At 35.9% G+C, this 19297-nt stretch overlaps 4 protein-coding genes and 1 long non-coding RNA gene across 6 annotated transcripts in view; 1 reads left to right on the forward strand and 4 right to left on the reverse strand.

The window, feature by feature from the left end:
• LOC124434106 (Fanconi anemia group D2 protein-like) overlaps positions 1-2356 on the reverse strand; it is a 3900-nt gene extending 1544 nt beyond the window's left edge. The window contains exons 1-4 of the mRNA XM_046983982.1: positions 2088-2356; positions 1603-1737; positions 1442-1506; positions 1317-1369 (exon numbers count right to left, since the gene is read on the reverse strand). Of these exons, the coding sequence (XP_046839938.1) occupies positions 1317-1369; positions 1442-1506; positions 1603-1737; positions 2088-2142 (308 nt within the window). The 5' untranslated portion in view covers positions 2143-2356. The remainder of the gene's footprint in view (positions 1-1316; positions 1370-1441; positions 1507-1602; positions 1738-2087) is intronic.
• A 109-nt stretch (positions 2357-2465) lies between these two features.
• LOC124435667 (proteasome adapter and scaffold protein ECM29-like) lies at positions 2466-8418 on the reverse strand. Its single transcript, XM_046985631.1, is given in 3 exon segments — positions 2466-4686; positions 4893-7333; positions 7335-8418. Coding segments are annotated over 3 exon segments (5427 nt in total). The 5' UTR covers positions 8199-8418; the 3' UTR covers positions 2466-2564.
• Positions 8419-8724: 306 nt separating this feature from the next.
• Positions 8725-13289, forward strand: LOC124434112 (protein DD3-3-like). Of its 2 annotated transcripts, XM_046983991.1 has the most exons (15): positions 8725-8938; positions 9062-9115; positions 9189-9275; positions 9364-9459; positions 9707-9763; positions 9829-9910; positions 9975-10091; positions 10170-10328; positions 10407-10624; positions 10802-11044; positions 11154-11324; positions 11569-11792; positions 11935-12151; positions 12231-12559; positions 12670-13289. In XM_046983991.1, exons 1-15 carry the CDS (start codon positions 8868-8870, stop codon positions 12852-12854), a joined length of 2310 nt encoding a protein of 769 aa, XP_046839947.1. In that variant the 5' UTR covers positions 8725-8867; the 3' UTR covers positions 12855-13289. The 2 variants fall into 2 exon arrangements, with proteins under 2 accessions (XP_046839947.1, XP_046839948.1); XM_046983992.1 differs by lacking the exons at positions 8725-8938; positions 9062-9115; positions 9189-9275 and having other exon boundaries at positions 9371-9459; positions 9707-9767.
• LOC124434121 lies at positions 9144-10876 on the reverse strand. Its single transcript, XR_006944699.1, has 3 exons — positions 10787-10876; positions 10427-10587; positions 9144-9745 (listed from the first exon to the last, which is right to left on the reverse strand). It is a non-coding gene; the product is annotated as an uncharacterized LOC124434121 (long non-coding RNA).
• The window catches only part of LOC124434110 (dynein axonemal heavy chain 6-like), an 81556-nt gene continuing 75456 nt past the window's right edge, over positions 13198-19297 (reverse strand). The window contains exons 78-98 of the mRNA XM_046983987.1: positions 19069-19249; positions 18728-18907; positions 18532-18638; positions 18262-18388; positions 18071-18139; positions 17922-17996; positions 17722-17838; positions 17217-17407; positions 17046-17139; positions 16728-16968; positions 16532-16632; positions 16287-16391; positions 16084-16198; positions 15892-16013; positions 15417-15587; positions 15153-15332; positions 14981-15073; positions 14771-14831; positions 14432-14700; positions 14247-14358; positions 13198-13532 (exon numbers count right to left, since the gene is read on the reverse strand). Coding sequence (XP_046839943.1) covers positions 13429-13532; positions 14247-14358; positions 14432-14700; positions 14771-14831; positions 14981-15073; positions 15153-15332; positions 15417-15587; positions 15892-16013; positions 16084-16198; positions 16287-16391; positions 16532-16632; positions 16728-16968; positions 17046-17139; positions 17217-17407; positions 17722-17838; positions 17922-17996; positions 18071-18139; positions 18262-18388; positions 18532-18638; positions 18728-18907; positions 19069-19249 — 2815 coding nt within the window. The 3' untranslated portion in view covers positions 13198-13428. The remainder of the gene's footprint in view (positions 13533-14246; positions 14359-14431; positions 14701-14770; positions 14832-14980; positions 15074-15152; positions 15333-15416; positions 15588-15891; positions 16014-16083; positions 16199-16286; positions 16392-16531; positions 16633-16727; positions 16969-17045; positions 17140-17216; positions 17408-17721; positions 17839-17921; positions 17997-18070; positions 18140-18261; positions 18389-18531; positions 18639-18727; positions 18908-19068; positions 19250-19297) is intronic.

Below are 19297 nucleotides of genomic sequence, written 5' to 3' on the forward strand. Positions count from 1 at the left end.
CACATGATCCCGATTCATGACTCGACCCATGATCCCGATTCATTACCCGACCCATGATCCCGATTCATGACCCGACCCATGATCCCGATTCATTACCCTGGACCCATGATCCCGATTCATGACCTCGACCCATGATCCCAGATTCATCCGACCCATGATCCCGATTCATTACCCGACCCATGATCCTGATTCATGACTCGACCCATGATCCCGATTCATGAACCCGACCCATGATCCCGATTCATGACCCCGACCCATGATCCCGATTCACCCCGACCCATGATCCCGATTCATGACCCCGACCCATGATCCCGATTCATGAACCCGACCCATGATCCCGATTCATGACCCGACCCATGATCCCGATTCACCCGACCCATGATCCCGATTCATGACCGACCCATGATCCCGGATTCATGACCCGACCCATGATCCCGGATTCATTACAGGACCCATGATCCTGGATTCATGACCCCGACCCATGATCCCGATTCATGACCCCGACCCATGATCCCGATTCATTACCCGGACCCATGATCCCGATTCATTACCCCGGGTACCCATGATCCCGGATTCATTACCCCGGACCCATGATCCCGGATTCATGACCCCGGACCCATGATCCCGGATTCATTACCATCTGATGACATCATTATCATCTTTCTTTTTTTCAGGATTGACAATAGGCTTAAGAATATCGTATACATCTTCAAAGACAACAACGTCATTTTTCTCATGGAGAATTTGTCAAGACATTTAATGGCGCAACACTTTTGAGCAACACTCGCTGTGCCAATGCTTATTCTGATGAAAACTTTAGAATTATGCTCGTTATTCCAGCTACACGTCATGGAGTCGGTATTAATTAAATTGTCTAATCCTGTTTTTTGCCGACAAAAGGATTATGTGTTTAATCTGTCTCTGTTTTAAGTGTCATCTCTAAAAATAGGGATGACATTAAACTTTTGTAACATTATAAATATAGCATGGTTTGGAGGTTCTCATTTAGCAGACGTTGACACCTGATGAGTAGTCTGCCCGAAATGCATAGTGTCTCTTTCTAACTGTAAATAACGGTTCCTTTGAATTGTTTGGTTAGTATTTTGATTAAAACATTTCTTTTAAGAACTATTACATTGTTATTATCACCATTCACCATGGTATTTGCTATTTTGAAATCTATCTTTAAGTTTGTCACCACGACAAAGTCTCTGTTTCATTAATTAAGGTATAACAAAGATACATGTTTAAAGAGGTAATGCCGAATAAAACTAACCTATTTATGATGAACTGAATAACAAATAAATTACTTTTACCTTTGAGGATCTTCAATATAACTGACAAAACCTTCAATAAAATCATTTATGACCTGCAAATAAATAAAATTAATGACATTATATTTAACAAATGGTTGGCAAGGTTGATAAATGTTCATGAGAACCTGAGGATAGTTATGTTTTTTTATGGCTTTTGACAAGTTTCTTTGACACAATGCTTGTTCCACATCTATAAAAATATACAAAATACATCAACACATTTGAATTAGATGTTTAGTAAAAAATGGATGAAAATTTTTACCGAAACAAAAAATATTTCATTTACTTAGTTTATTAGGTTCATCATCATAAGAAAGCTCTACACCACTTCTTGTGACCATTTTCTCAAAAATAGATTGCATATCTCTTTCATAAAGATTTCCATTTTCTTCACCTTTCTTTTGCTTCTTGTTGTTGGACACTAGGAAAAATTGATAAGTTAATTGGAAAATGCAGATTATCTTGCATTTGAATAAGTTGAAAGTGCTTTCATAATTATTGAGGGTTTTCTTCTTCACCAAACTCATTGCTGAGTGTGGTAGACTCCTAACAAAACAATGATATGACTGACATTACACCAGCATAAGTAGAACTGGTGGATGTCTTTGGCAAGTTGATCCATGCATGAAAACTAAAAACAGTTCTAAAAAGGTTTTTTTTCATTTAGCAGTAAAGATAGTTATTATGAATCACCACTAAACCTTACGGAGACTACAGTTTTGGAGAAGTTTGTATCGAATTTTTGTTTAGTCTAACCATTTAACAACTTACCAGAAGAGGACACTAAAACATTCGAATCGGGATTTCTTTTTCGTGATTTAAGCATCGTCGCATGGATTTCATAAAATGTTTTATCATTAGTACAAAGGTGAAAAAAATAAAATTAATTTTTAAAAATCAGACGACCAACGTGCCGCCATATTTGTTCGAACTTCCCGCGCTAAAGGCACTCTGAACGATGGAATATAGCAATTACAATTAGCTGTTCACTGGATTGCAGTTTTTTTTTGAGGGTAGAGGGGGAGTAACTTACAAGTACGCTAGAAGCAGCTATACTATCAAATAATCATCACTCTTGAACTTCGTGCGGTTAAACCTGTAAAATGTTGACTACCCATATATAGAGAAAATTCTCTTCCTAACAAATAATTAAACAATACCAAGAATTAATTCTATTTACTGTATTGATTATCAATATCATTTCTATTTGGCTTCAGCCTTCACAAAAGTCAATTTTCAACGGTTTGTCTACATGTATTTCTTTACAAGGACATCGAGTTTTAAAGTTTTGCTTTTCACATTTTCGTTGTTGTCGTTTCTCAAAATTGCAAGAACACGATACAGTTCGCGAACTTTTTCTTTGTGTTTACTGTCAAGTACGAAACTAGTTCTCTCGACCAACAGCAACAAGTCGTGAGCCAAATCCAAACTTTTCAGACGGATTGCAGCGTATTTCAGATTTTCAAGGCAAGGGTACAGTTCAGAAAAAGAAATCAAAAAAATCTCACCAAGGAATTCTGCATCCTCGTCATCTGATACTTTATTAACATAGCCAATAAGAGCTGAAAGTATGGACAATTGGACTTTCCAAGGATGATTTTTGAGAGAGGACGCAAGTAGATGCAGGATTTCATGTCTCTTTGCAATTTGACGAGATTTATCCACTGGCCAGGCAAACCCAAGACATTCAAAGGAATTGATAAGAAGTTTTACATCTGTGATTTCTTCTTCTTCTTCTTCAGATTTTTCATCATTATTTTCATCTTTCTTTTTTTCAGGATTGACAATAGGCTTAAGAATATCGTATACATCTTCAAAGAGAACAATGTCATTTTTCTCATGGAGAATTTGTCCAAGAGATTTAATGGCGTTCCTCTTGTAGGGAATATTTTGTTTACGACATTCTTTCAAGACAGCATTAGCTATGACTCTGCTGGTATCATCATTCAAAACAGAGTGACATTGAACAAAAACTTTACTCACGCAGTCAACTAGACTTTCTTTTCCATCCCAAGTACGGCCTGCTAGTCCAGAAACAAGAGCAGCAATGATACCATCCAAATGTTGCTTAGGAAAATCTTTATTTAACGTTATGACAATAGTTTGAATGCATTGAGCGGCCTCTACTTTACGTAGCCAAGATTGACCACTCAACAATGTCGTTGTAATGACTATTATTTCATTTAGATATAAGAGGATACCACGGCTTGATACAGGTGTATTTTCAGTCCATATATCGTTCCATGGCGTTTTCTTTCCATCTGCACTTTCTTTCCGATGCATGGCAACAAAGGCAAGAGGTAAGACAGCAGCTGCATGATGGGATATCACATCAGGAGATGATCTCGAGATTTCCTTGCAAACTAAACCACATGCATTTTGTAAAGACGAGCTCTCCTTTTCAAAATACCACGATTTCATTTTCGCAAACAACTTGGAGACGCTGTTATCCTTTGCAACTTTGACTAAAGAACCGATAGCTTCGGCGTACTTCTTACAAATAGCTTGACTTCTGTCATTTAGACCAGACAACAAAGCACTTAGCAACTTGCCAGCGTGAGGTTGTAAATCCTGACCACAATGCTGCACCAATGACACAACAAAACCCGCACAACCCGCCTTCGTTCCAAGACCCAGACCCCCACGTAATAACTCAGTGATACGAGGAACCAACTCAATGAGAACATCAGAATCCACGTGTTGCACGCACAATGATACAGTTTGCATCATTGGTGAAGATTTTGAAAATGATATTCTTGCATCTTCAAGTTTCTCTTGCAAGTCAGCATCTTTATGTACTTGTAAGCTAAGATAGTTCAACTGCTGTGGTTCCAAACCACTCAACGCTTCTAGGAGTGTAGTAACGAGTACAGGAATGTGTGGCTTTAGAAGACTACCAGCGTTCTTACTGATTTTAACGACAGTATCCAAGACAAGCTTGCGTACATCATCCACTCGGCTAGCGATACCTTGTTCCAATAAGACAGGAAGAAGAACTCGGATAGATTCTTGTCCTATTTTCCCCTGATTTACATCACAAGAACGAACAGATACAGATTGAAGTGTTTTACAGGCAACGCTAGCAGCATTTCGAACAGTCTCCTTAATATCGTCCATATCGCGAAGGCACATTGTCCACAGTCGAGGAAGATAACTCATGATTCCATCAAGCGATCGACCATTTAAAAAATTACCAACAGCGACACAACAGGATTGTCGTACACGCCATACTGTGCTATGAAGATTGGCAAGTAACTCATCCAAGATCTCCCCACTGTACTTATCCACAACTTTATGTTGTTCTTTGACGATAGCATGCCAAATACTTAACATCGCTTCACGAACTTTGCTGTTCGGATCAAACTGATATCTATGAACACAATGAATGGTAATTTATGAAGAAAATACGACAAATATAAATTGATAAAATGACAATCATGTTTTACTGGTGACTGGCTAAAAAATATGACAATTTTCTGATCATAAAATATTTCAAAGAGAATATGTTCGTTACATTTTGTAACAATGTCACAGGAACCCAAACATATAATTTAAGCAGTTTTTCCGTTCTATTACCTGTATAACTTTGGAACCAAAGTCTTCAAATGAGGTTCAAGTTCTTTCTTAGCTTGAGCGGCAATAGAGGCGAAACCAAATGCAGCTCCTTTCTTCGAGTTCCACAGAGCGTTATGATTAGCAAGATGTAGAAAACGATAAACGAGTTCTGGTTGATTCATATCACTTGCTAATGAACACAATTCTTTATACGTGGAAAGTTGTCCTGAGTCACCGAGTGGCATCGCGTTATCAAAGAGTTTTGTCTCTGCGGTGATATTTTGTACTTTTTTCTTGTTAAATAACATTGTTTCAACTAAAGATGAGACAATGTCCTTTCGAAATTCCTCTGTTCCATACTCGTAAATGAGGCTGAGTCCTTTAGAAGAAACCTCTTGGACAATTTCATCATTTTCCGACAACATGGCGGAGAAAGCTTTTTGAATGGACGCCATCGTTTCTTGAACGGCACTATGTTGACCTGAGTGTTTTAAAATCACCAATAACCATACACAAGAAGCTTTTCTAACACTTGCTATGTCACTTATGATAAACTCATTCATGATCCTTCCCAGCAACCACAGCATCGTCTTTTTGGTTCCGGGAATTTCATCACTCGTACCAGTCCCCACACGCCATTTACTACGTAAAGCAGACGAAAATCCTCCGGCACCAACGCAAGACAAAGCTTCTCCGACAGTAAATTGAAAGTCGATATCACGTTTACTTGAAGCAGTAGCAAATAGTCTCTCGGCAATTTCATTAACGAAAATAGAACTCTCTTCTCCAATACAGATCATTCCAAGAACTTGGGCAGCTTTTTCTGATAATTTCTGCTCTTTAGAATTATTCAAAATGTGCGTCAACTGATTAATGACATCAGCTTTATTTAGAATTTCTTGTTTGTTTTTATCATTGTTGGAGGTAAGGACACCATCTGGTAATGGCATGGAGCCCTGTCTACACACTTCGCCGGTAGCATCACAACAAGTAAGAACATGATAAGTTGATTTACTTAAAAGAAATTGAATAATCGCTGTAAAAGCTTCTGATATACATTTTGTAATCTTCTCCGCGGTCATTTCAGATACCTCAATATCATCCAGTTCCATCTTTTGTTGATTGTTGAAATTTTCTTTTCCAAGATATTGACCAATCAAATGACCAAGGCAGTTGATCGTTCCACATTGAACAGCGTCTGACGAATCATTAATGGAGGTCATTAAACCAGTGAGCTCTTGAAGAATGATCTCTTTGCCAGATAGACAAATCAAGATGGCAAATATGTTGGCAGAGATGTCACGGATGACACTGTTTGATGACCAAATGAAATTCTTTATCCACGATAATCCAGTTTCATTGAGTTTTGACATGAGATCATCGGGAGCTGACGAGATGATTGCAAGAAGATTCTTGAGTGCAACAGCATGAAGTTCATTGTTTCCAGAGGGTTTTAAAGCTTCTCTTATGAACGCTAAGTATTTATGAATGACAATCACTCGATTCTTAACAATAGTTTGAACATACTTCGAGATAGGAATAAGCTCTCGGTCGTTATCTTCATCTTCCTGGCTAACTTCAGAGCTAAATTTCAAACATCGTTCAAGATATTGAAGGATATTCATGAACACTAAGGGTGAGTGAGGTAAACTGCCAGCGGATGTTAAATAGCTTTGTTTATAACGACCGTTCCCGCCATCGATGCTCTGATGTACAAACATGACCATTTCACAAAAATTTGGGAAAGCGAAGGTATCATTTGGTTGTTTGAGTTGGTTCAGCAGTAAACCACGATTACATTCCTCGCGAATATCGTTTCTAACGTCACCAGACGCTAATAAACACACATAACGTGATTTTACGTGATTACTAGGAAAAAGGATGTTGGCAACTTTTACAGCTGCAAGACGACTTTGAGGATTCTCTTGAGAAACGTTATCTAATATCAATGCTTCAATCAGGGCCAGAGTTTGTGATGTTGCTCGTTTACAGGCTTTTGCAATCATGCTCATTGCTTCAATAATATCCTGACATGTATCAACATCTTTGTTGTTTAATGCTTGGAAAAGATTTTGAAGTACTGTTGCATCTTTATGAAAGAGTAACGGTGATCGCTTTGCAATCTTACCAATAGCAAGAAAAGTAATTCGCTCCGCATCTTCCTCGCCATCATTATCTACAGTCATCTTCATTAAGGTTGACAGAAGTATTGGTGACAAAATTCCCATCACTTTATCTGAACTAAACTCACACAAATGGTGGATAAATTGAATTTTAAATTTCTTAAGCTTATGTTTTGCCTGATTTTTAAACTCAATTTGATCAGCCTGGAAGACAACCTGCAGACAGGCAGGAAAAATATCTGCACACTTACGTGACTTCAAGAGAAATGGAAAGATCTTCAACTTAAGGGAAATGCTGGCAGGTTTACGACTTTCATCCAAGGGAACCTCAGGTTTACCAGGAGGTTGATAGTACCAAGAAAATTGACAATAACCGATTCATGACACCAAAATGTTCCCAATGAGATGAATCCGTGATTCTTTTGATTTGATGGCTGGCATACTCACAAATAGTATGATGACTGTCACCAGTAGCAACAACAAGATGAATAAGGATCAATGGTGCATCAAACAAATCTGATGAAAGAAACTTTAATATTCCAAGTTTGATGGATTCAAGATTATCCAAGTTGATGCTGGTAGACATTAATTGTTGAAATGAAACACGACTAAGGCCAGATGGTACGTCACAATTCTTTGGATCATTGGTTATGGCACCATACGGAAGTATGATAATATCAAGTATAAAGTTTAGGAAAAAATCTTGAATAGCTTTAGTTTTGATTATAACAGAATGTAAATCTTTCATTGTCAAAGATGTATTCTCACCACAAAACATTGCCAGCACAGGAATTGCCAATTGTAATAAACACATTTGCTGTGGTTTTGGCTTTCCTTGCATACTTGAAAACAACCGAGGAAGATACATCAGTTGATTATCGGGATTCAGACGAGGATAGCCCATCTTTAAGTATATAATAGTAAAGTTTCTTACAAACATGGTGCATTTAGGATCCTGATATTGTAGAAACAACTCCTCCATTGGAAGTTGAACGCATTCACGACTCTTTAAGATGCGATTTATTTGAGCAAGGAGTTCCAACACTTTTTTCTTTACATCTTCGTTTCGACTTGCCAGTTTCAAAAGTACCGGTGTTAAGAATTTCTTCATGAATTCTTCGAGTTGATGATCCGTGCCAGCATTACCAAGACGCATGAAAACTCTCTCGAGTAGTTCACTTTCATTTGCTTTATTTTCTTCCATTTTTAAACAAAATAATTTTTAAAATTTCTACGGTTATTTTGACTTCTTGTTCTTGGTGGTTCGTCAGCAAAAACGAAAGACTTCGTGTAAGATTGAGCTAAGTGGTTACTTGTCTGTTGTGTTTTATTCAGGGCGGCCCTCTCGTGGGGCCCGTGCAATATTTTCAGCGCGGGACCCTTCTCCCTCCCTGGCCGGCAAAAATTGATATTGTCCAGAAATCAGAAAGATTAAAAAATAATATGTATACCATGATGTGCAAAAATATCTGTATGTTAAAACAAGAACGTATGTACAATAATTTAAATATTTGAACTGTCATCCAACCCAGCCGAAATCAATAACATTGGTTGACAATACAAAATAAAACAAATTCCGAAGAGGGGCATCTCGTTTTCTTGATATTCAAGATATTACAAGAGTTTGAAACAAAATAATGTGTAATATTTCGTCCTTATTACACATTATTTTGTTTCAAACTCTTGTAATATCTAAAGCAACAAAGGATTGCCATATTTGGGCAGGAAGTCAAGGAAATGTTGACTAATTGTAAACTTCCCCATTTTATGTGTCATAAGACATTGTCTTTGTTTACATTAATATTGTGTGAAATTCAATGATTTTTGATATTTAGTCACGAAGGACAGTTGTCAATAGTTATAGATTGACAGGATGGCGAAACTTCCTTGTATGTTTTTCTTTTTATCGTTCGTTTATGCTGACATATACATGCACAATCCCAGGTACGCTAAGCATCGGTTTAACACACTTTAACAGTTTAATAATCTACTTTACTAAAGATGTATGGTTATATACTTGCTAATATAACACGTTAGGGGGTTAAAGAAATGCAATGCATTTTGTAGGGGGTCCAATAATAGATTGGACGAGGCCAAAAGAGAAAGAAACAACGCCAATAGGTACATTCTATATTTTATAAATGAGTCATTTTTGTAAGTCGTCATTTCAATTAAACGTCACGTTATTTTTCAGATTGTTTGATTCACAAAACAACAATCGTGGCGGTTATAATGTTGGTAGTTTGTATTATTATGCAGGATCAATTTTATCTGTGGAATGGTAAATAAACTACTTCATTTATATATTACACAAAATTTATAATTTTAATGAAGTTTATTTTTGGTTTAATATTGTATTTATTTCTCAGGACCAATCAGCACTCGTGTGCAGATCAAAACAATAACTGTGAGATCATTTTACAGTATATGTGTGGTGATTTAGTCAGAGATGGTACTACAACACGGTATATGTTTATTTTAAACCTTTTGTGTGTACCTTAAAAGCACATGTTTAAGATCTTCACTGTGAAGTTTTTCAACTTGGATTCCATGACTTTGGGATGCAGGTTGATTTTCAGAACCATGGAAAGCCACAGTTATAATATACAAGTGTATTTACATGTAATGATGCTTAAATCTTACTATTTCCTAACTCCTCCCCTCCATTATCCTGTCGTGACAAACTAATGTTCACCATACCTTTTATTTCAGGACGATTCCAGAAAATCCAGTACAATGTAAGAACTATAACTGCAACAACGACAAAAAGTAAGTAAATTAACAATTATTAACTTACTAGTACCTACAAACAGTAAAGTATAAATTTATTTTAGATTTGGAATGCATGAGGATTCTGATTACTATAAGAAATGTCATTATCGTATTCGAAACAGAGGATTATTCACTGCTGATCAGGTATTTTTCCATCTTTCTCTTTTTGTTACTATATATGTAAATAATCCCCATTTCTTTCATGTAGAACTTAAGGAAATTTTCTGCTCGATCTACCCGACAAAACCCTGGAGGTACGAGACGTGGTTATGAATGCCCCGAAGAACGTGATTACTATCCGTATTGGCATCCATCACCATGGAAAGTCAGTTTCTTTCTCATCATTGAGTGAAAGAAAAAACAAAATGAGATTGCAAAATATTTTCATTTTCACCAACATTAGGATATCGCTGTCCTTACAAACAATGCTACAAGATGTCCGTTTTATGAGAGAGAAAGTGAAAATGTCAAAGGCCGATATGAATGCGAATTACCACATGGCTTTTTAAATAGTCATAGAAACAGGAGAAAGGGAATACCAAATAATGAAGAAGACTGTCATGTATGTAATGAATTCATATTTTCATAAATTATTGTTAAAGACAATAGATAAAATACTGTTGTAATTGTTTTACTTTAGAAAATAAAATATAGTTTCACCTCAGCTCAGTTTCCCAACGGTACAACTGTCAATGGTACATGGGTTCAACGACCATCACATAATCTACCACCACCAGAGTGTCGTGAGAATGATTGGTCACGTGACAATCACCTTGGTAACGGTATCGATGGATTTCCCAATACATTCAACTGGACACTACCTGATATAAATGAGAAACATTGCGTGCTAAGGATAAGGTTAGATGCTTACAATATTAACACTCAGTTGGCATTTCCTCCCTGAATAATATGGTCAAGTATACTCAAAGAAATTGTTCAAAAAACTATGGTTATTTGACATTCACTGAACCTAAATTACAATTTTTACAAACTTCATGACTTTTTCAAAAATTCTATCACCTCTAATGCCTTAAGGTACAACATATCCACTGGGGATTTTGAGGGATGGAACAGCAGTGTAAACGCGTCCTATAATTCACGACCTGTGACGAAACTTGACGTTGCTTCACGATTTGGTTTGGATGAAGATGAAGCTAAGAGGAGAGGTTATGTTTACAAACAAAATCCGCAAGTTAAAATATTTGGAGAAGACGGCGGAGATTTTAAACTTCGACTCGCTATTAATACCAACCAGTTTGGACGCGTCTTCCAAGATAGGTAATATTGAATAAGACGTTCAACAAAATCTGTTCCAGAATCCAGGATACGTTGTAGGTATCAGAAATCTTCTCTTGGGAATATCTTAGTGGAAATAATCTCCGTTTAGGTCGCACACCTTTGGAATTAGAACTCGACCGTCAAATCTTGAAGGAAAAACTATTCATAATCTTAACGTAAGAGGAAAACGCGGTAACATTGTTCAGGTTTATCCTGCTGTTGAGTACGACTTTGTTCCAAACAGAAAAACCATTAAGAATGGCGATTATCTTCATTTTCAGTAAGTCATGCACTACATGTTTGGGTTTTGAGTCACTTGATTGGTGACTTTCCAATTCCTAGATAATATAAAATTTCTCCCGTAGACACACAATATTTAACGATTATATACAAAATGAATATGTATCAACTTAAACAAAACGTTGTACCACAATACACACAGCATATCACTTACCTTTATTACACAACATCACACAATGTTACCGAGGTACCGACATGATCACAAACATTTTTATCAACAATAGATGGACAGGTTCAAATACAAATCCAAACAACAACGATGGACAAGGAAAAGCAGGCACCGATAGAAATAATGTTATTTTACTACGTCCACCGCAATATCCTGAAACAACGCCAAAATCAGGAACATACGGTCATTGGGGGAATAATTATCCTCAGCATTTAGATGAAAGTGTATTTCTTGGATTTAGCAGAAAAGATCTCCAACATTTGAGCATTCTTGATAACGGTTTGTATACAGACGATATTTATTCATCCTGTAAACTCAGGTTATAAACATCAAAGATCGTTTCTTACAATAATTGAGCTTTTTGAGCTCTGGGAGTGGTGAAAATAAGACTAGCTCTTAACTTTCTTTCCGTCATTTTTAGTACAATACGGTGGAGAGATGTCCGAATTAGATGACGCAGGTACTTACTTTGACTTGAGTCCTAGAAAAGTGACAAGAAATGGCATATTTCATTATATGTGCTCAAGAAATAACAATTTTTCAAACCGCGGACAAAAGGGCAAAATTGTTGTTAGTGATGCGGAAATTGTTGGCAAGAAAATCGGTTGGAATGGAGGAAATATCACCATTGGTGAAAGGTAGAGCATTGACTTAACTTTCATTTCATATTTTTTTATCATACGCGAGTCCTAAAGGATTATTTAATTATCTTTGCAGTAATGCACAGGGTATTTGGGTAAAACGAGGTACCTTTCAAAAACTTCATGATATTTCCCTCGAGGAATGGTCCAAAAACGATGGTGAAGCTAGGGTTAAAGCGATGGGTATTTCTGTTGATGTTGGTGACAGTTATGCAAGTGATTTCCTGGTCATTCATCCTCAGGAGAAAATTACGTCTGATGGCAAAAAATTCTCAGTTACTCTCAAAGTCGACTCGAGCATCTCGGGAACGGTAACTGTTTACAAAGCGAATAAAAATAATCCAAGATGGAGAAAAGTTGGCGCTCATATGAAAGATGGAATCGCGACAATGCAAGTTGATTCAGGTATTCCATCACTATTTCTCCCATGATGTACACATAAGTAACAAACAAAATTATAAAAAAGACACTGTCTCACCTGATTTTATCCTTCATATTTATATTTATTTAACAAGGTGGGATAATAATGGCTCGTTCTGCTCCAAATGTTGGTCTTATTGTTGGTGTCGTCGTCGCCTGCGTCATAGTTGTCGTCATCATTATTGGTACGATCGTATACTGTCGTAAACACCCGCAAGCTTGGATAAACACAAAACGTACATTCACGAACTGTAACCGATCTTTAAAACGTTCAGTATAGCGAAGAAACATTTGTAGCATGACACGTATCGCTAGTAGCATCTCACCTGTTAAATTTCTTCATGACATTCATCTTTTTATAAACATAATATTTTCGTTGACATCGATGTCTTGGCAAATTGTCGAAATCATTTTCAGCCATCTGTAATGATTATTAATTTGATATAAATATAAGTGAAATTGTGGACGACATAAAAAGATTTAACTTATCTTCCATTCAGCTCACAGTGTACCTATCTCTCAAGATAACTAAATATGTTTATATATAATACACACGATCTATCTTTGTATGAACATTCATTTCCTTGAATAAGTGGACTAAAAGACAGAAACGACGATAATACTTTTTCATGTAAGAATTGTAAAAAATTTTTTCGTATTAAACATATCTTTCTCAATGCAAATAATACATAATAAATTATCAATGTGAAATATACACAACGTTCCATCTTGTTCCTGAAAACAAAACAGACAAAACTTATTGTTTGTTTATATGTGAATAATCAACTCTTGTCCTGCAAACTGTTAAGACTCTAATCTGTACAAATTTACAAATCGTTCTTTTAAAACCAGATTTAGTCATTCAGTTGACAAAGTAAGGCTGTTCCTTTAGCAATCCAAAAATCTGAAGGTTTATTCGATGGAAGATGGACAGCTATGACAAAATTAGTCGAATGACCTAAAAGTTAAAATAAAATCACGTTTTTAAAATTAAAATGGCTTTCGAACCACACTGAATAAGGTTGAACTATATAGTTGAGCTTTATGTTTGATATTTTAAAATTAAAATGGCTTTCGAACCACACTGAATAAGGTTGAACTATATAGTTGAGCTTTATGTTTGATATTTTAACATTAAAATGGCTTTCGAACCACACTGAATAAGGTTGAACTATATAGTTGAGCTTTATGTTTGATATTTTAACATTAAAATGGCTTTCGAACCACACTGAATAATGTTGAACTATAGAGTTGAGCTTTATGTTTGATATTTTAACATTAAAATGGTTTTCGAACCACACTGAATAATGTTGAACTATATAGTTGAGCTTTATGTTTGATATTTTAACATTAAAATGGCTTTCGAACCACACTGAATAATGTTGAACTATAGAGTTGAGCTTTATGTTTGATATTTTAACATTAAAATGGCTTTCGAACCACACTGAATAATGTTGAACTATATAGTTGAGCTTTATGTTTGATATTTTAACATTAAAATGGCTTTCGAACCACACTGAATAAGGTTGAACTATATAGTTGAGCTTTATGTTTGATATTTTATCACAAATGATCATTGTAACGTCAGTAGTTAGGTCTTTATAGAAGTGGAACTGTCTTATTTAATAAGTAAACTTCGATACATTCCTACATAAAAGACTATATACTTTACCTGTCGTGGACAATACTCCTGCTCTTGCTGATGTCTTGTACAGAGGTGAAATATATTTTGTATTGTCAGGAACAAAGTTTAATTCTGGTTGCAAGTGAAGAATCGGCAATGGCTGAAAATAGTTGAGCGTAAAGTAAAAAATACATATAACATCAGTGAAACTACGATACACATCTACAATCTACCGGATTCATTTCTGCTGGCAGAGCGTCCACTAAGACCATTTCTTCATCATCCCATCTGGCTGCATCGATAAACAATCCATGGACATAAACTCCATCTTCTAAAAGAGGAGGAAGGTTTGCCTCAATGACCTCCTCGTCACGTGACTCGATCATCTCGCTGAACTCTTCCTGGTTGCAATATTTCGACTGGACTGTGAAGCGGAATGATAACTGGTCGATCGGTTGATTGTATTTTCTCGCATGATTCTGTAAAGCGCCGGTGAGGAAACCTGGGGATAGCGTGGAACACGTTACAATACATAAAGTATTTATATATATTATCAATGAAAACATGAATACCTTGTGGAAAGAAGAACCCAGATATCCATAAAGATCGCGGTAGTCCATGAACCATCCATTGCTTGAATGAGAAATTTTTTATGAAAGTGAATATCTCGCCCTTTATTATCGTAAATTAAAATCCAAAAGTTCGACACGTTTAAAAAACTAAATACGACATTGTGTGATTTCTTCAAATTCACTATGACATTCAGTACTATGACAACTTACGAAAATAAACGTTGTGCGCATGACAAGATCCTTGACCCAAGATCCTAGAGGTTTTAACGATGGATATGCAGCATTTGACCACATTTCAGGAACCTAAACGAGATTTTACAGAGCTTTTATTCTGTGTACACTACTTAGATAGGAGATCATCTCTGAAAATAGTTTTCCTCACCTGGTTATTTAGGAAACATGTATAAACTTTATCTAACTCAAGCGACATTACAACGAAACCTTTAATTGCTTTCTGTAATTGTTGTAATGACACCTTTATAATCTTGAGAAGTTTATTGAAACGATCGACTTCTTGAATAAGAACTGTTGTCAGTGAATTAACTCGACCGTAGCTATCATGCTGTCGAAGGAAAAATCATCTTTTCAATAAAATGACGAGAAACACATAAATAACATTGACTATAAGTTTATTATTCTAACCGACCTGAAATAATGCTTTATTAGCTTTGTCCATGTCAAGATTATCAGGAAGTTTTCCAAGTATGTTTTCGGCAAGTTCATAAACTATCTCATCGCTTGTCTTTCCTCCACCACTACTTACCATTCGAGGTTGAACATCGAGGACAGTAAGTATCAAAGATTGCGTTTCTTGACTCTGATTCATAAAGAGACAAATATTCCACAATGAATGTTTGAGATACATCACAGTCTCTGTCAACTGAGTACAGATCATATTCACAATAACAAAGAACTCTACTAAACTAATAGTAATCACAGGAATGTTGGTTTGAAATGATGACAATTAAAGCACAATATTAACATACTATAGGTATAAAACATGTGATTTCCAGCGTTCATTTAAGTGGACGCTAACATAGTAATGGAAGATATTTATCAGAAAAAGCATTAAAGCACTTGATCTTGGTATTTTTTCAAATGATAATGAATCAAGAACAAACCTGAAAAGCAATATTTGCGTTCTCATTCATACCAAACACTTCAGGTTCGTCATTCATCGGAAGATTGTCGATAAACTGTCGATATTCCTGGAGGGTATCATAATCCGGTGGGTAATAAATACCTGTAAGAACATTGAAGTATGGATAAGTAATGACTTCATGTAAATTAAGGAACATCAATGGACTTCATACCGGAGTTTGAAAACTTGTACGCATCATTCAAAATTTCTGGTGCAAAAAATCTTCTTAATACAGTACGTAGACATCTCTGATCCCAGGCATCAGTAACTCTTCCACCATATGTTATCTGCAATAAATAATCATATGATATTGAATTTTTCTCAATATTGTATAGAGATGAAATAAAAATTATCTTAATGAACGTGTGTACTCACTTCACCAGTAATAAAAACCAGCGCATCCCAAGGAATCTTTGATTCTTTTATGAACATTTTTAAAGTATCTAAACCACATTCTCGATCAGAGTCATTAAACTCGTACTGTTAAAAAAAGATGACAAAGATGTTCAAACACGATAGAAAATGGATTTATATAAATCAATACACAGCTGTAATACTTTCAATCTTAAAGTAAGATCTACAACAAATTATGTAGGAGAATGAAACGTTAACATGGATACCTTTATATTCCAGCCCAGAGGACCGAATTTCTTTCTTTCTTGAATAATGGCATGGAAGAAACAAAGACCAAACACGAGTTTTCGCCATGAAATACCGAGTTCTGATGAATTGAAAGAATGAGTTACGTATAAAGAACAGCCATAAAATATGGACCTCGATACAATAAAAGAGAAATCGTCGTTAATAAAAGCTTACCATGATTCTCAAAAGGATCCGTACCCAATTCACCAAACGCTCGTTTTACATTTGCTCTCAAACCTTTAGGTGGTTCATTTGTTACTTTAACACTGTTCTGAAGTACTGTCACTGGAAATACCTTTGTTGGCATAGAACTGAGAAACAGTCGGAAATCTTCGTGAACTTCGACCTCTCCCGATGATATGGCTTTGACAAGGGACTCCATTCTTAACATCCACGACGCAGCAAGGTGACAGTTCTTAGAAAAAAAACCATCAAAGTTAAATTAAATAAAATGTTTTTCTATTAAATTTTTCATCATATCTTTTGAAATACCTGTAAGAAAACCCAGTCTCCAGATTTCAACGCAGCTTTGATCATTTTCTCGGCAACAGGCCCCTGTCCCTGGCCAAGCGATATAGCTTGCACCCTTAAAAGGAAATGACATATGTACTATAAAAGAATTTTTGTAACAAAAATCATTTCCAAATTTAATGGTTTTCTTACCTTTCAGTGTAAGCCATTTCTTTGGCAAACCTTAAGAAAGCGTTCATAGGATCTGAGCCCGTAGACAAAATAAATACAAGCGGTATATTTGATGTCATATTTTTGTAAAGTAACGAGAGATCTGTGTTGGGACTTTCAATGAAGACTCGTCCAAGATTGGTTGATACAAATTGACTGACCGCAAATACAACCTGAAGCAACAAGTACATATTGAGTTGAAGATTTAGTTGAAGTACATGCATGTGTTAAAAGTCAGTTACATATTGGTAGTGATAACGGTATTGGGATGTACCATGATGGTAAAGATGATGATGGGATATGATGGAGTACACAGTGGTAATGATGATGATGATGGGATATAACGGAGTACGTATTGGTAGTGAAGATGGAGTGGAATGTGATGGAGCTCATGTTGGCAATGATGATGGACGTGGGATATCATGGAGTACATAGTGGTAGTAGAGATGGTCGAGGGATATGATGGGGTACATATGAATACGTTAACCTTTTCTTCTCGGAAACTTTTGATCAAAATGAGATTTTCAAAATCCGTGAGTTTAAAGTCATCCGCACCATCACTGGCCTCTGTGTAGCTTTCCCATTCAAGAGGATTGATGTTAACCTAAATACCAAAAAAATACCAATAAAATCACGACATTGATGTACTACATTATACATCCGTATCCATACAAATACGTCTATTACCTCTAGTGATCCAATCTTTCCAACGAGAGGCCTTTTTGTAATCAAAACTTTCAAATCTTTGAAGGATAAATCCTCCTGCGTAAAGAAAATTGCTTCTATGAATGAGTGAAATCAGTGTTTTTCTTCTACAGATATTTTAAAATCGTCACCTCCAGATCACAACAAGAGTTCCACATATTATCAGTCAGCCATGAGATTTCTGGCTTGGGAGGTCTTTCCTATGAAATCACGATACAAATATAAATCAACAAATGTTGTCATGAAACTGAGGCTATATACGCCAATTCATAACTGCATCTTATTGTTAATGACAAAACCTGTTATTATACATTAATTTTACCCTCTCAAGTGAAGCAGATCCACGAAGGAAATAATTCCATTCATTGTTTGAAATAACACCTCGTTCTCGTAAAATTTCAGCACACAACATGAATGAAAAGACAATCTTATGTCTCTCAAATAAGCCCCTAAAAATGTAAATTAAGAGATTTAAATTCCTCGGAAAGCCACACTTCTCTTCACCCTTAAAGAGAGACTTTGTACAATGAAATGTCATGGAATGGAATAACAAAGTATGATTAACTAGGACAATGAATAAATGTTAAAATACCTAGAGACGTTTTCAAATACAGTGTTCGTGCAGTTGTCCAGAAGAATTTGTAGACGTTTATCCAAATCATCAGATTTTTCACTTTTTTCAATACAAGTATTGAAAAGCTGGAAATTGATTTAGAAAATAGGTATCGGTCAAGTATGCGTTGAAAGAGGTTATAGATTACAGACATATAAAGATTTTACTTTAATACCTGAGTAAAATACTTGAGTGAATATTGATACATTGGATCGACTTCAGCTAAACTAGCAACAACAAAATACATGACAGAACCACGGGTCGCTACAGGTCTGTACTTTTCTCTTGCTGTAGAGATATTTTGTTCTGTTTTTTCGGCTTCAACAAGACGAGTAGAAATAACACCAGATGTTACCTATCATTTAAACATAAATCACAGACGTGAAATTCTACACAAATTTAAGTCATTTCCTCGCAATATTGAGGTCAACACAAGTTTATTTATGCATTACTTAAGAGGCTTCAGAACAAAGTTGAGTTGAATCCTATAATGTGCACTTATATCCATTATTGTACCTTTGACTCATTCAATGTATTTATCAAAACTTCGTCATCAAGAATATTTCCTTCAGAATGAAATAACAGTTTCAAAATTCGATCTTCAATCGCCTTGAGTTGATTTTTGTCCGAGTTGATTCGCACGATCAGTTGATTGCGTTGTTCTTCCAAATCTGGTCGCTCCAAACGAACAACATCACTATAAAGAAACACACATTCAAACGAACAACATCACTATGAAAAAACA

Source organism: Xenia sp. Carnegie-2017, unplaced genomic scaffold, assembly GCF_021976095.1.
Source record: "Xenia sp. Carnegie-2017 unplaced genomic scaffold, XeniaSp_v1 HiC_scaffold_14, whole genome shotgun sequence".
In the NCBI taxonomy this organism is placed as follows: domain Eukaryota; kingdom Metazoa; phylum Cnidaria; class Anthozoa; order Malacalcyonacea; family Xeniidae; genus Xenia; species Xenia sp. Carnegie-2017.